The 16,174-nt window shown below is 45.2% G+C and overlaps 1 protein-coding gene and 1 long non-coding RNA gene across 2 annotated transcripts; one reads left to right on the top strand and one right to left on the bottom strand.

The window, feature by feature from the left end:
• Positions 1-1,780: 1,780 nt before the first annotated feature.
• Positions 1,781-4,172, bottom strand: LOC128788674 (uncharacterized). Its single transcript, XR_008431161.1, has 2 exons — positions 4,090-4,172; positions 1,781-3,792 (listed from the first exon to the last, which is right to left on the bottom strand). It is a non-coding gene; the product is annotated as an uncharacterized LOC128788674 (long non-coding RNA).
• PHYH (phytanoyl-CoA 2-hydroxylase) lies at positions 3,897-13,142 on the top strand. The gene is made up of 9 exons (XM_053943875.1): positions 3,897-4,275; positions 6,473-6,528; positions 6,649-6,759; positions 6,851-7,016; positions 7,610-7,691; positions 8,651-8,832; positions 9,592-9,741; positions 10,765-10,896; positions 12,123-13,142. The coding sequence occupies exons 1-9, from the start codon at positions 4,177-4,179 to the stop codon at positions 12,174-12,176; spliced, it is 1,032 nt and encodes a 343-aa protein (XP_053799850.1). The 5' UTR covers positions 3,897-4,176; the 3' UTR covers positions 12,177-13,142.
• Positions 13,143-16,174: the final 3,032 nt, after the last annotated feature.

Below are 16,174 nucleotides of genomic sequence, written 5' to 3' on the forward strand. Positions count from 1 at the left end.
CGTTGACCAAGTTTCATGATTTGTTTTGCTAAATCAGAGATGGTAGATCCCAGTGAGCTGTAGGAGGATATATTGTAAGGGACTGGCAAGTCCTAAATCCTTCACCATTAAGCAAGACACTTCGAGATTCCTCTTAAATGAAGGGGGTTTTGAGATGCTGGTGTCAAAAAGCTGTGAGACAACAACAGTGAAAAGCTGTTTTTAGTAGCCACGTCCAGTCATTTATACAAACATAATGTACTTCGTTCGCATACACAGGAATCTCTGCATGCACCAGCTCCCATTCCTGCTTGTAAAACTCCATCCAAGTTATGAAAAAAGTGGAGAAGAAAAATCTTTCTTTGAAAAGAAAGCATTTAATAATCGAAATATTCACTAGGCTAATCAACACATTTGATAAGTAACATATATTTTTGGAAAGTTTGTAACAGTTGTTGCTCTTTAACCTGTTGTTTTCCTCAGCGTTTTGCTTTCCCCCTGCATCAGGGAAAAACAACATTCTTTAAATCTGTGGCAATATATAAAGCCAGAATAGTTTGGTTCTTTTTGTTATGTATTTTTTGATTTCATGTTCTGCTTGAAATTCAGGATTAAACCTCTTCTAATAAGGAGATAATGAAAGTTAATATGACTGCTGTGGTGAGAGGGCAGCAAACCTGAGTTGCCATAGGGGAGTTGGGTGGGCACAGTGGCTGATACTCAGTGCTTCACTGATTTTTCACTGGAAGTCAGATGAACAGTTGGGAAGAGCCATCTGAGTTCATGTCTGCATTCTGACCACCAGACGTGATTGCAACCCCTGTGACTGGTGCTTAAAAAGCAGAAAGGTAATAAAATACCCTCTTGTTCAGCCCTTTGGTAGGTGTTTTTTCCCAGCTGGGTGATCATGAGGGAGAATGGGGTCCCTTTGAGGAGCTGTGGACATCAATAGGAGCAACATGTCCATGAGGGAGACTTTTCCTTTCTGGCTCACTGGCTGCTGAGGTTGACTGGCACCACAAGAGCCAACCACAACTGGGGTTCTTACACTCTCTGCTCAGAGCACTGGTGGATCCAGCTGTCTCTGGTATTTCCAAAGGGATGTGTCAATAAGGAATGGGTGGGCACCCCAGCTGAGAAGTTTGGGACAGCTGCAGAGAAGCCTGGCAGTAGCTCCTCCTTAGGGTAAGGGTTGCCCAAAGCTTGGAATTCAGCAGAGGCCAGGAACTGAAGCAAAGCCCAAGGCAGAGAAGTCATCGAGACCCTTGACCCTTTCCATGTCCTTTGTCACTATGCCCCTTATTTTGTTCTCTGGTTAATCCATATCTACCTTTCTCTCCTTCTCCCTTCTACCATCCATAGAAGCCCTTCTTGACTCCTCTGGTGATGAGAAATGAACCTGCGTGTTGGTGGTGGATTTTGTTGTTATTGTCTCATCAACATCTGTTTTCCCTGGCATCTCAGTTAAAAAAGCTAATTTTGCTGAGTTGGAGCAGCTGCCACTTGCCACCACAGTAAATTAAGCTTTCAGAAGACCTCATCTTTGGAATTACAGTTCTGATCATAATGTGGATTTTAATAGTCAATTGAGATGCTTATTAAATTATAAGACTCTGCATTAGGAATGTTCCTGTGCTGCTGGAGGAATCTCAATCGTTTAGTTTTTATTAGTTTTGTGATTTAATGAACAGAAAACATTAAAACAAAAAGCCAAATGCAAACCATCTGTATAAAAATGTTCTATAAAATTCAGGAAACTGACAGACATAGCTGTAAAAGTACTTTGCAAAGACACAGCCTCTCTTAAATGCCATCCATTTTAATACAATGATTAATGCCACCATCAGTTTCCTTAACAAAGAAAATTTCTCCCTTGTTTCTTTTCGTGGGTTCATGAGATTCAGTCTGTATTTCAGTGATGCTTATCAATGCGTTTGAAAAATATTAACTCTGGTCTGTTTAGATGCAAAGGATGGTTTGTTTTTTTTTTTTTTAGGTGTCCACACACTTCTAATTCTAGGGGGTGTGGCTACACCGCAAGCAGCCCCCGTGTCACTGTGTGGTGCCCGCAGCGGCCGAGATCGATCTTTTGTTGTGTTAAAGTTCGATCCATCAGCAGGAGGGTACAAATACAGGGCAATGACCTCAGCCACCCGCTGCTCCTGCCAAGGTGGGCGAGGTGTCCTGAGTTCTTTGGTGTGTGATAGAATACAACAGGGCAGTCCTGTGACACGGGAGTCACTGGTAGAGATTGCCAGAGAGGTTGTATGTAAATGGAATAATGGTATTTAATGCACAGAGATATTAGGGTTTTTGAGGCTCTTCTTGTTTAAAAATACTTATATTAGGAAAGGATTCTACATCCAGAGGATGGTTGGGCACTGGGACAGGCTTCCCAGGGAAGTGGTCACAGCACCAAGGCTGACAGAATTCAAGAAGCCTTTGGAAAACATTCTCAGGCACGGGGTGGGATTCTTGGGCTTGTCTTGTGCTGGGCCAGGAGTTGGACTGATGGCTCTTGTGGGTCCTTTCCAACTCAGGATGTTCTATGATTCCATCTATATTTATGTAAGTGTGTATTATGTATATATAAAAGCATCTTAGTTCTCCTAAGTCAGTACAGCCAAATCCCTACTTTTTGTTCATTTTTTACAGGTATGAAAGACACCTTTGCATAAGATGTTGTCAAACACATACCTGTGGAAGAAGTATCTATATTGCAAACAGGTCCATGCCACAATAGGCATTTGTAGTATTATTCTGCTTCATCTTTTTGATGGGGCTTTTACCTAAACTTTGAAATAGATGAGATTTATTGAGGTTCCTGTTTCAGTTTGGATTGTGAAAGCAATTGCAGCATAGATCTAAATTATATATAGGCCTTTCAATGCAGTTATAATTAGGAGTTCAATAATAAAGCTATTACTCTTGTTGCTTTTTTTTTCTGTTCACCCTCACTAGTTTGATTTGAGGGACTTTTAACTTTCTGTTTTCTTATGACTAAGAGTTTTCCTATGGCTCAGGAGTCAAAGGTCTGATTTTGTTGGCAGTGAAGGGTGCTGTCACTCTGTCACTGCTGCTGCTGTTGCACCTTCACTCTTGCCTCTGTGACTAAACAAAATTGTTTAGAGAGGATTTTTTTCCTGGGTTCCCAACCTTGTTTGTCCCACTTCTGTGAACAGCCTGTTCTGTTATGCCACTGAAGGGAGTGACTCCACCAAACATACCATAAGAGCCATAAACACGAATGCACCACAGACCAGAGCAGTAAACCTGCTGTAGGTTACTTAAATCAGCGGGACTTTGGCCACTGAGTTTTAAAGGGAACCAGCTTCCAGGATACAGGTTATGTACAGGAGCCCTTCCTATCCATGCCTTGGCTTCTGTTCATCTGCATCACTAACAGGAAGCTTAGTGTATGGACAGCTGAGTTTTTGATCCACCAACATATCACCCCAGATTCCAGCAAAACCTGTTGCAGAATGGGAATTAAGCTTCCTAAAGCAGCTGTAAGCAGAATTTTGCTGCACACTCTGTCATCATGGGCCTGCCTGGAGCTACAGGAGACTTGTGATGGTGCCTCTTTGGGAACAGGGCCTGGACTGCTCATGAGCGAGGGTTTTACGGACAACCTGGCAGCTGTGAGATCTGTTTTCACATTGGGGCTGCAAGAATCTCTCCAAACGTTTTCATGGAGGGAAGAGGCGAACTCTGACAGTTTCCTTGGAGACAGGAGATAAGGCATCGATCCATGCCGGCCTCAAGAGTGCACTGTGCCAAGCGCTGCTCTCCACACGGGGCTGATGAAATTCACTGCTGGCAGAGAATGGGAAAAAGAGGGGAAGCGGGAGGAAGAACGTAAAGAAATCCGCACGGAAAATTCCAAGCTCTCCGCATGCCCGGCCTGGCCTCCCTCAGGCCCTTTCCGCCCGGGGGTGCTGCCGGCCCGCGGCTCTGGCGCTCTGAGGGCGCAGGGTCCGTCACGGCCTCCTCCCGCTCCGCACACCCGTGGGACCGCGGCGCCCGGCCGGATCCGGGCTCTGAGGGCTCCGGGCCCGCCCCGGCTTCCCTCAGGCCCTTCCCACCGCCGTCCCGTGTCTCCCGGCTCACCCGGGGCTCTGAGGCCGCTCGGGCTCTGAGCATGCGGCGGCCCCGGCTCCGCCCCGGCCGGGACAGCGCTGAGGCCGCCTGGGCGTCATGGAGCGGCTCGGGGAGCGGCTCGGGGGGCGCGGGGCGGCCCGGCTGGACACCGTCCTGCGGCACCTCTCCCCGCGGCCGGCAGCGGCCCCGGCTCCTGTATCCTTCCTGCTGTGGGATCGGGAAGGGGCGGCAGCAGCACGGAGGCCCCCCGTGGGCCGAGGCTCCGCTTCGCCCAGCCCGGCGCGCTTTGCCCCTCGCCCCCCGCGGCCTTGTGGGCCCGTGGTTTGTCCGACAGGGACACCGGCCTGGGAGGGACACACAGGGCGAGTCCTGCCCTGTGTCCTGGTGCCGAGGACAGCGCTTCCGTGGCAGCCCCGAGTGGAATTCTGGGGTCAGTACCTGTCCCACCCCAAAGCCTCTCCCTGAGCTTCAGCCCCGCAGGCTGTGGGGAGCCGGGATGTCAATCTCGGCAGTGCCCCTGCACAGCCCCCCCAGCACCGAGCCAGAGGCTTCCCTGCAGCGAATTTTCCTCCTAGAGATTCAACTCCGCATGACTTAGAAGTTGCACGGCAAGTCACAGATTCCGTTGAAAGGTACAGACTCGACTGGTAGAGCAGCAGCAGGAAAAACAACAGGGTTTGCTTTGTGAGCGGGAACCGAGGTGGAAATGTTGGAAGCTGCCAACGTAAGGCAAAGGAAACCTGGGTACCAATAAGTTTTTACGTTGATATGTCCGTGGTTCTAAAAGTTAAATGGAGACTGCTTGCTGAGAATATTTTTAAAGCTGCTCTCATAAATGTTGCTTTAAAAAAAAAAGCTTTTTCACAGAGCAGAATGCTGACAAGTTACCTCTGAATTATAATACATACAGGAGGATGTGATCAAACAGGATGTAGAAGTCCTCAAATCGATTAAAAATATGAAGGCAGATGGATAGTTGTTGACTTACACTGACATAACGCAAGTAGGAACACAAAATTAGGAATAAATGACAGGAAAAACACCCTGGTTGTAAGATACAGGAAGTAAGGAGAGGTGCTGCACAACCTGTTTTTAAATCTGGGTGATGATGCAAATAGCTTTGGACAAAAACGTAACTAAGCTGGGCTGGAGCAAGAAAGGTGTGTGCATAACGTAAATGGCAGACTGTGATAGGAATAGATTTATTTGATACATCAAATGGTACATCACTTCACTGGTTTTGTTTTAATTTCTGCACCTCATGGTTTCAGTTGTCCAAGCAACCCAGACTTGTCCTCTGAATGTTGCAAAGTGTCAAGAGCAAAACCAGTGAGAGGAAGAGGCAGTGCAGAGCCTGGGAGGAAGGTGCTGAAATGGAGTCCAGGACTGGGTGGACTTGTCTGCTGTCCCCCAGCTCGGGGAGATGGAGGTGCTGAGGAGGGCCCCATGCTGGGATTTAGCCAGTGCCTGTGTCTCTGTCAGCTATCTGTGGACATTTAGGAGCCTGAATGATCAGGAGTCCCATATTGACTGAAATTAGGCCTGAAATGTGGTGTGTGGAGCACTGGTGCCCTCAGTTGGGGGATTCCTTGCTCTGGGACCTGCTGTGGCAGTTGCCAGCTGGTCTCCCCATGTTCTCGCTGTCTTCCATCCAGTTCCCAGCACCTTTTCCTCCCTCTGGCTCATCATTTTTGCCAAACATTTTTGCATGTGTTGTTCTTCTCCCACTATATGTGACTCTTGACACAATAATGTTTAAGCTTCCTGGCGTGGGGACCACAGATACAACTGGTGTGATGAAACCTATTTCTCATTCCCAAAGCATTCATGGTTTTATGAGCAGTAGAGGAAAGTCAGCGGTTTTCATAAAACCCTGAAGCAAACGTGCATGTGCAGACCAAAAGATCAGCATGAAAATGCTCATTTTTGTTATGGATGACTCTTCAATACCATGCATAAAGCTCTTGTGAGGCTTCTTTAGCAAGTGGGGTTTAATTGCCCTTTTGATGAGAATGTGTCTCTGCATAAGAGAAAAATGCTTTTTTAAAACCTGTTGAAATGACTTGAAGTGGAGGACAAGCCTAAAGCTCTCCTCTCTTCCTGCTGTCCCTGTCATTTGGAAGGGACCTGGTCTTTGCAGTAACTGGAGAGATGGTGAGGGTTTGCAAACTGTAGAACGTGAAACCTCAGGTTTACTTCTATTGCTTTATTGTTTTAGATTCTTTTCATTTATAGAATATTTGGTATTATAATTTATTATTATAGAAGCATTGAGTGTCCAGCACAGCACCTGCCTCTAAGATGAACAGCACTGTAGGATCAAAGACTCGTGCCTGTAGATAATGTTCTAATCTATTTTGCTTGATTGTATATTCCTTAATTCTCACCCCAGATAAGCATTCCTACTTCAGCCCAAGTCAGTGTTGTTCCTCATTCAGGGAGGTTTTGGTAAGCTCCATCTTCCCTGGCAGAGATGAAAGCAAAACAGCCTTCAGAGCTCAGCTCTTTCTTCCCCCAAGCACACGTGTTGGTCACTAGACATGGTTAACGTGTCCCTCTGTGTCCCAGCTACACCCTGGACAACGATCTGCTGACCACAGAGCAGAGGCAGTTCTATGAAGACAATGGGTACCTGCTCATCAAGAACCTCGTTTCTGACGAGGACATTGAGCGCTTCAGGTTCGAGGCACTTGCCTGACGGGCTGGGGGAGCTCTGGGAAGCTGGAGATTGTTGAGTTCTTCCAACATGGATGTTCCCTCTGGTTTGCAGGAAGGAGTTCACGAGGATCTGTAGAAGAGAGGTGAAGCCACCAGGAATTATGATTATGAAAGATGAGTCCCTGAGATCCCAGTTTGGTCAGTCTGAAAATGTGGTTAATAAAGTGCAGGACTTCCAGGAAGATGAAGAGCTGTTCAGATACTGCACTCTGCCAGAGGTAACACAAAGAAAGGGTGGTGGTGGTGGAAGAGCCTGTATGGAGGTATCTAACCCCACAGGTCACTCCCATAAACACACAAGTGGGGAAGGAAGATCAGGTCAGCTTTTAAGAGTGTTCTGCATGAACAGGGGATGGATGGAGGTTGGGGCAGAAGACTTAAAGCAGTGCTGTTCTGCCCCTGGTGTGGAGCCAGTCAGGAATGTGACTTGGCCAAACTGTGCCAGGCTAAAGGGACAGATCAGCCACGTGTTCTGAATGTGTTTTATCCAGGCAAACATCTAGGCAGATCCAGCCTTGCAGCCAATATTCATGTGGCAGATATAGCTCTGTGGGAGTACCCTCCCCATCTTTTCCACCCCTCTCAGCAGCCTGCAGCTCCCTCTTCCCTCTTGGCCTCCTCCCCCCATTCCCCTTTGTGTACCAAGCCAGATCCTGCCTCCTCTCCTGCATCACTCCATGATGACACTCCTGACGTTCTCCTCCTGTACCCTTGTCCTCAGCCAAACATCCAGCTCCCAGTGCTTCCTCAGCAATATTTCCTCTTGTTTTTCATGTTTCTGATTTTTTTCCTAATGTTTTCTTCCTTGTAGGTCCTCAAATATGTTGAGTGCTTCACAGGGCCAAACATCATGGCAATGCACACCATGCTGATAAACAAACTTCCAGATTCTGGTAAGGAAAACTTGGATTAGAGGAAAATGGATGAATTATTGTGTGTATGCCAGAATTGAACTTAGTATTTTAGAAAAGCTGTAAAAAAATTAAACCCAAATAACACTGAAAATTCACAAAGTCATTTTGGCGATAGTTTATTTTCTTTTTACCTCGGTTTAATGGGACAACATGAGAAAACACAGGAGAGTTTTTGAGGCTGCACAAAGTCTAAATAGTATGGCAAATGAGGCAAGTAGAAATGTCCTAAATGTATTTATTTAAGGTGCAAAATCGATGGCAAAATAAGTATATAAATTATATATAACAGGCTCTTCTGGTGTGGATGATGTTTCCATTTCCACAGGGGGAAAAGAATAATAAGCAAAACTTCAAGAATATTTATTTATGTTTAGACTTCATGGAAGAGAGCCTCTAGGGCAGAGACTCTCTGTGGAGGATGCAGCCCATAAATTGAGATATTTTTTTTTCCTTCTTTTAAAGAGAAAGCTAAATAAACATGAGCAGGGTGCAGCACTGGTTGATTCTGCTTGCATCACAGCAGTACATCCAGTGCCTGCAGACAGCACAGCTGTTGGAAGCTCTTTGTGCTGAGGAGGTTTGTGCAACACTGTGCTGGTTAAAGTTCTCAAAACTGGAAAGCAGCCAAAATGAGTGATGAAAATGTGTGGTGGTGGTGGTGGTGAAGGCCAGCAAAAGGAAACTTCTGAGGGGTCACAGAGCTAAGCAGCCTCCTGGCTTTCACTGTGTGACCCAAGAGCCACCACCATGGTCCATTTTGGGCTGGGATGGCAGCTCACCTGCTTGGCTTCCATGGCTGGGCTGGAGCAGGCACTGAGTACACCGAGTGACTCCAGTGGGAAGCAGCAGCTCCTTAGGATGTGCCACAGTGGTTTAACAGGAAGGAAAAGGCTGTGTCACGTTTGATGAGGCTGAAGGTTTCTGAACCTGTGTTGCAGACAAGCAGACCTTTCTGCACCCCATGCATCAGGACCTGCACTATTTCCCGTTCCGGCCGGCGTCCCGCATCGTGTGTGCCTGGACTGCCATGGAGAGGGCTCACCAGGACAACGGCTGCCTGGTTGTGCAGCCAGGAACACACAAGACAGCCCTGAAGCCTCATGGTTATCCAGAGTGGGAGGTAGAGAGTCATGGAGGGCTTGGGAAGGGCATGTAGGAAGGGGATGTATTTTGGCTGGGAAGGACTCACTGTAGGGGGAGGATGTGCAGGTCAAAGCTGAGGTTTTCAGTGATTTCTTTTTTCTGTTTATGCAAATATTGACATTGATTTGGGAGAGAGTTTCTTGGGTGACCTCACTCCATGTAATGTGGGTAGATTTACCTCTGTTCCCACCTTCACCTGGAAAATGTCCAGCATGTTGTGGCATGACAGTATAAACACATGCCAGCGTTTTCCACTGCCCTTGCCAAGTCTGAGGGCTCTGTCTCCTCCTGTTTCTGCCTGGTAGCATGTGTCCCAAAGAGAAGTCTGACAGTAAACAGCTGGATGGAATAAAATACCAAGTGGTATCTTCCTCTTAAGAGTGTGTGTTTCCTGGCCTGGATTGTTGTTGGTGATGGTTATATCAGGAGCAGAAGGCTGGACTCCAGCAGTGGCATCAGTCCACCCTTGTGGGGTTTCCCAGTGCTCTTCTCTGTTCTCTCCAGCTGAGAATGTCTTTGTCCAAATCCAGCTGTAGAAAATACAGAAAGTATCATTTTTCTGTGTGTCAGGCTTGAGGTAGAAGGACTAGTAAGCAAAAGTCAGACTTCTAGCTTGGCATATGGAATACTCTCTGAAGGGGAAAGCAGATTCATAGCTGTCCCTGCAGTGCTCTGAGAATCAGCACTTCCTCTAATTCTAGCTGAGTGATTTCAGTTCAGCCTTTTTCTTTCCTAGGGTAAAACCAACAGACTCTTCCATGGACTGCTTGATGAGGAGGAGAAGATTCCCAAGGTTCACCTTGTCATGGAGAAGGGAGACACAGTGTTTTTCCATCCCCTGCTCATTCATGGCTCTGGGATAAACAGGACATCAGGTTTTCGAAAGGTAGGAAAACATCTCTTGATACAGCTTTTTATATTCTTGATTCTAAAAAAAAAATTATCCAACTATCCCTCTATTTTTATCCCCCACCCCCTTTGAATCCTTTCTCAGTTCATGAATATGTGGATGAATGTTTTAAAGAGTTTTTATCTTCCTAATATACTTCAGCAGTCTCTTGTTTATTTATTATTTTATTTTTAAACATCTGTCTTCTGTAACAAGAGCATGCTGTGCAGCTGCTTGAGAAAAATAGACCAGGAGTAGAAATTAGATATTGAATCTACATTTAAATTAAAGCCTGTCTGGCTGTAATTGCTTTTCTGAAAGTTCCCTTTCAGCTGTCCCAGATATCAGGACTTTACCTGATATCCCTTTTTCCCTATACCTTTTTCCCTGTCTTCTTGGTATCCCATCTCTGGATAACCAATCATTCAGTAAATAATATTTATTTATATCATTGCACAACCCTTTTTTCTATAAAAGATTTGTTGACATGCATGATGATTTAACTGAAACAGGGAAAAGTGCCCTCCTTTGTAGGCCTGGTCCTGTCTCAGAAGGGATTCATCCAGGCACTGCAGCACAGGCTGCTGTTTTTATTTTGGTTTGCCTATTGTGTGGCCTCTTCTTTCAGCCCCTGTGGCAGTTTGTTGGTTGATTCAAAACAAGTGGGTTGTGACCCTAGGGTGCAGGAACTAAGAGCCCTTACAGAACACACAGGTCTGCCCCAGCCCTGACTCTCCCTATTTCCACTCCAGCTGCTGATATTCTGAGATCAAGTAGTACAGCTCATGCTGAGGGAGTGAGGGAGAGAAGGGAAGGAAGAAGAGCAAGAGAAGGAGGTCAGCAGCAGGAGTATTTCTCCAAGGGGACACTCTCCAGAGCACTTGGAAAAGGAGGAAGGAATTTTCTGACACGATCTGTAAGGAAGGAGTGATGCGTCCACAGTCTGGAATGCACAAGGGTTTTTTCCAGCAGTTGTTTGTATTGATGTGACAGTGAGTGACACCCACTTTCCTCACACAGAGCATCAGCTGCCACTTCGCCAGCTCAGAGTGTCACTACATTGATGTCAAGAACACAACTCAGGAGCACCTGGAGAAGGAGCTGCAGGAAATGGTTTGCAAGAAATACAATGTAGCTTCTGTGGAGCTCAAGGTGAGACTTGGCTCAGTGCCCTTTGTTACAAACCAGGTCAGTTTCCCTTCCCAAGTCTCTCATGTGGCACACTGGTGCTCTTTGCTATGCCTAGCTGGCAGATCAGGCTGTACCAGGCAGAGGTGCTTGGCAGGATAAAAAACCTGATGTTCAGAGGATGACTGGCAGGCTTTTTGGGGGCCTTTTTCCTCATAATGCCGTGTTCACTGGCAGCCCCTTCACACCCATTGATCTCCAGAAGTTCCTTCTGAAGGTCTACTTGTAAATAAAAAAATGGGGTCATTTGCCCTCAATTCAAAACTATAAGTTGGAATAATTTCAGTGTTTGCCCAGTTTTTATGTCCACACTTCTTACAATTTCCCCCCTACTGGTAGGTGTTAAAACAAGTAGCCACATCTGATCACAATAACAAATGGATTTTTTTTTTGTTAAATATAATCCCACATCAGTTGTTTATACTCAGGGCTACAGCAGGTTTGTCAGCAGTGATATACATCTGCCTCAAAAAAAAAAAAAAAAGGGACTAATGGACTCTTGCTGAATAATGAGACCATTGAGTAAAATAGAAAGCAAATGTAAATACTTCAGGGATCCAGCCACTGAAAGAAAAATAAACCTTGTTACTGGGGTGAAAGAGTTCTGAATATCTTAATCTGCAGCAGGTCCTAAGCGTGTGGAAAGCCAGTATCAAGGCAGTAAAGTCTAGATGTAAAAGCAGCAATTTTCTTATAAAATGTACATGTTTTACAATATTTGGGGCTTTCTGGAGGGGGGGACTTTCTTTATCACCCTTGGCATTTTTATGTTGTTCTGCACATTTCCCCGCAGTGTGCCTGGGTGTGGTGGGGTGCCCAGCTGTGTTTTGCAAGCTGATCTTTCATGTCTGTAAAGCCACAGCTTGCTTGACTTTCAGTTCCTGGGGTTATTTAGGTGCTTGGTGAAATCCAAAGGGATGTGTAGTGGGGCTCTCTCTTTCTCCTGAGTGGAAATGAGGTTGTTCTTACAAACCCCAGAGAAGTCTCTGTGTTCATATGTAGCTTTAAGGATTTTTTTTTTAGCCAGAGTTGGAGTTTTCTCCCAGAGGAGTGCCCAGGTCTTATTTCACCTTCACAAGATGATAAGAACTAAGTAATTGTCTACAATCTCTGTAAACTGGAATCCTGGTCATTTTTTTCTGTGACCAACCCTCTAGGTGCTTTTCCTTTGTCTCATTTGTGTTTTGAAGGATATGTGGAACTTTAGAGCACGGCTTGTGCAAGGAGAAAGAATCAACCTGTAGAAGACCCTGTGAAGAGCAGGATGGATCACATGGGCCTGAGAATGAGCTTCTCTGAGGGAAGAACACAGACCCTGCCTGGGCAGGCAGAATTCCCTTTATTGACCTCTGTAATGGTAACTTAGCCAAATGCTGCACTGCAAAATCGTTCTATGCTAATTCATAATAATTGCACTGGGCTTGGACAGCTGATGTATGTCAAAGGAAACTTAACCTAGAAAAACAGATTTGCTGCAGGTGTCTTAGACAATCGAAGAATCAAAGTCTTGAAAGAACACCTTGATTTTCTTGGTGTTTTCATTCTTGTTTCTTAAAAGTTTTTAACATGACACACCGTTAGAATGATGCTATACCAACATAAGATTTTATGCAAGAATTTCCAGTATTTCCAACTTCCTTTCCCGTGCCAAAAAAAAAAAGAAAAAAAAAAGTTTCAGACAAGCCCTCAGTGATATGGGGAGTTACTAGTGTAGCTGATGAAGAAGTGGGTGTTAGCACCAGCAGAATCAATGGTGTAAGGAAGTGGCTAAAGAGAAAACAGCAGCCACTCACAGAGAAAAATGGGATTTATGGGCAGGAATATGATTGCTGGTAGAGTTCCTCAAGCATGGCTTGGCATGGCATCATACCTGACCAGGCAGCTCTGGCACAGGTGAAATAGGAGTCTGACAGTGTTGGGAGCTACTGGGCCAACAAAGCAGCCTCCCACTGGCCTTGCACAACTGATCCAAGGCTGTGTGAAGTGAGGGAATCCTTTGAGTCTGGCAGGTCTGGGATAAGGAGCCTTTTGCTGCTGCCAGGTTGAGGAAGTGTTTGGATGCTCCCCGGGGTGCAGTGGTGGCAGGGTGGAGTGATGCACACTGAAATGATCCTCTTGCCTTTGACAGTGTTTTTCCTTGCTTTCTGAAAGATTCTTTTGCTTTCAGAATCTATTCTTTGAAATAAAAAATAAACCAGAGCAAAACTGCACTTGAGGGCTGTGTTGTGTCATTGCTGCTGCTCAGAAACTGGTGCTGGGGATGTCACTGAACACCCCAGTGCAAAGCACCAACACTCAGCTTGTTTCCACTCCCTCCCAGTCCACCCAAAAAAGAACCAAAGGCTGCAGTGATGGGCTCTTGTGGCACCTTCTGCCTCGTTTTGTGATTCTTCATCTTTGTGCAGCATATCTAGGTTTTCTTGTTTGTTTGTTTTTTTAAAGAAGGTGAGGTTGGTGCTGGAGTGAGGTGTCTGCACTGTGGTTCCCACCTGGAGCCAGACATAACCTCTCAGCAGCCTCTGGTTTGACAACACCAAGAAGTCTGATGAGGGGTCGCTTAGGACAGATGCCCAGCCCGGCTCAGTGGGTGATTTTAGGTGTCCTGGTTCCCCATGCCCTCTATAACCTGGCACTGACCAGCTCCTGTGGAGAGCATGAGCCCAGGTGGGTAATTTCCCGTGAGTTGGAGATCCCTCTGGTGACTTTGCTGAGTCTTTTCCATGGGATTTTCGTGAGAACTTGGTGCATTCTGTCTGGTTCACAGCACAGGACTGATGGAGATTTCCCTGTCTGGTGTCACTGGTGGAGCTGGGTTGACTGCAGAGGGAGCTGTGACCACAGAGAAGAGCTACAGGTGTCACATTCCCAGTTTCAAGACTGAGTTTCTCTTACTATAGCTAGGAAAGAGAAGAAAAGGAAGAAGTTTACCTTTGTTTTTAAAAATTTATGCACCTCTGCCTATGGATTTCAGCTTAAAATTGCCTCTTTCGGAAGAACAAACCCATCAATGACCTCAGAGATCATCTAAACTCAGCAGTTGTCCCACCTGATGAGAGACTTGTGTCCTCATTCCTTCCCACTGTGCTCATTCTGCTGGGCAGAGCACAGTTGGATGAAGCTGGATTCTCCCAGAATGGATGTGTGGTGTTGCTGGATACTTCCTCTGTAGCAATAATACCTTTGAGAAATAACTTCCAAATCTGTTACGCAGAGCTTCAGGAGACAGGGAAATGCAGAAGCTGTTGAAATGCTTGGGTTGCTGTGTATTTTAGTGAAGCAACTTACCCTATTAGAAATGTTGCTTGAATTGAATCAAATTAAAAGCAAAATATTTCAAGTTATTTTGGTAATAGTGTGTTTTAGTTTAGCCTGGCTTGGTGGGATGTCTCTTATAATTTGCTGTAGGTGTTCAGGTTCATGTGTTGGAGGTATGTGTGTGCTCCTAAATTGATGTAACAACATGTTTCATCTAACTTCATTTTCAACTAACTTCATGTTCCTGCAGGTTAGGTTAACCATGTTAGCCCTTGGTTAATTTTTTTTTAATAGCAGCATCCAAGATTCAAAAAGAACCATGTAAAAATTAGACATCTGGCTGCTTATTTGGCCATCTGCAGTTGCATGAAGCCCCAGTCTTTCAGAAACTTTTTTTTCTGCCTTGACATTTCACACGTGTTGAAAATAAAAGCTTCGTGGAGCTTGGTAAAAGACAATAAACACAGAGAAGATACTTTGCTTCGAATTTATGTGCTCTTTTCCAGACTAGCAGTTCAGAAATGTCAGATTTAGTCTCACTCCTGACCTTGCTGACAGCGGTTGCACGCTCAGCGCTTTGATGTGAAGACACTGGGTAGGTGCCAAAGGATTTTGAATCCCAGCTTTGGCTTCTAGTGCTGTAGATCAAAGTCTTACTTCATGCAAAAGAAATGGGGAGGAAAAGCAAGTTTAATTAACTACATTATAGTTTTTTCAAAGTAGATTTGACTCTATAAGCCAATCTGGGATGTAGGAGATCCTTTTCCAGCAGTCATTTGTAATCAAAGTGGCAGTGAGTGATGCCCAATGTCCTCACACAGCTGTCACCTCACCAGCTTAGAGTGCTACTACAGGGATGTTAAGAACATGATCCAAGAGCAGCTGGAGAAAGAAGTAATTGAACTTGGACATGCAAAATATAAAACGGTTGCTGCTCCAGACCTTGTGCTAATCTTAAATCACTACCTTATCTTGTAACTCACAAGTGATTTTGGCCTTTCTGCTGATAAGGTTTCTTGTTGCCTGCCTGTGCTGGAGAAGCATCCTTGCTCCACACACATCCCTGAAAATCAGCCCAGGAGCTCTGCAAATCCAGCTCTACTCATCACTATTCCCACCTCTGGGCTGGCAAATTTGATTTCATCCATGTTCTTTGCTATCTTTTCAGTGGAAATCAACCCAGGTAGGACGAGCTTGTGCCAGCAGCCATTTAGATAGGAGAGGCTGTAATTCAATCCTTCTGTAACTGGATTTGCAAGAAGAGGACATAGTTTATGAAACGCCCATCCAAGCACCTTCTCTGCTCACCACATCAATCCAATGAGCCTTTTGGCTTACACCAAGCAGGGTTTTGTGCCTCGGAGCATGTAGCTTTTAATTTAATTTAGTGTTGTCTGTACATTTCTGTTTGAGACTTGGAAGAGGCGGTAAGTTAATGGGTGTTTTTATGGCCAAACAGATCTGCTCATATCAGGAGGAAGCAGGAAATACTGCATTCAAAGATGCTGTTTTCTAGGTTTGTTGTTGCTGGGGTTTTGTTTGTGGGGTTTTTAAATGCAGGTAGTTAGGAAGAAATTAGCAAAGGTAGTGTAAGGAAAAGAATCAATCTTTAAAGTGACCTCTAAAGACCAGGATGGGAAACCTGTGCTGAGCATCAGCTTGAGGAGCCAGATTCATGTGCTTTTTGCCCCCTGTGTAGGGAACTTGCCCCAAATGCTGCATTACAGAAGTATTTAATGCTAGTACAAAATAGATGCAGCAAGGTGGAACAGCTGATGGACTTCAAAGAAAACCTGACCTACAAAATCAGATTGCTGCAGCTAGTTTAGGTAATGAAAGATTATGACGAGTTGTGCATTACTTATTTTTTCTAGTCATTCTCTTGATTTACTTTTGGGCTGACACTGTTAATGTAAGGTTACTAACAATATAGTTGGTAAAATCATATTAATATAAAATTCCATGTGTAATTATGTGTTTAAAGTTT

The sequence above is a fragment of the Vidua chalybeata genome, chromosome 5 (genome assembly GCF_026979565.1).
Source record: "Vidua chalybeata isolate OUT-0048 chromosome 5, bVidCha1 merged haplotype, whole genome shotgun sequence".
In the NCBI taxonomy this organism is placed as follows: Eukaryota; Metazoa; Chordata; class Aves; order Passeriformes; family Viduidae; genus Vidua; species Vidua chalybeata.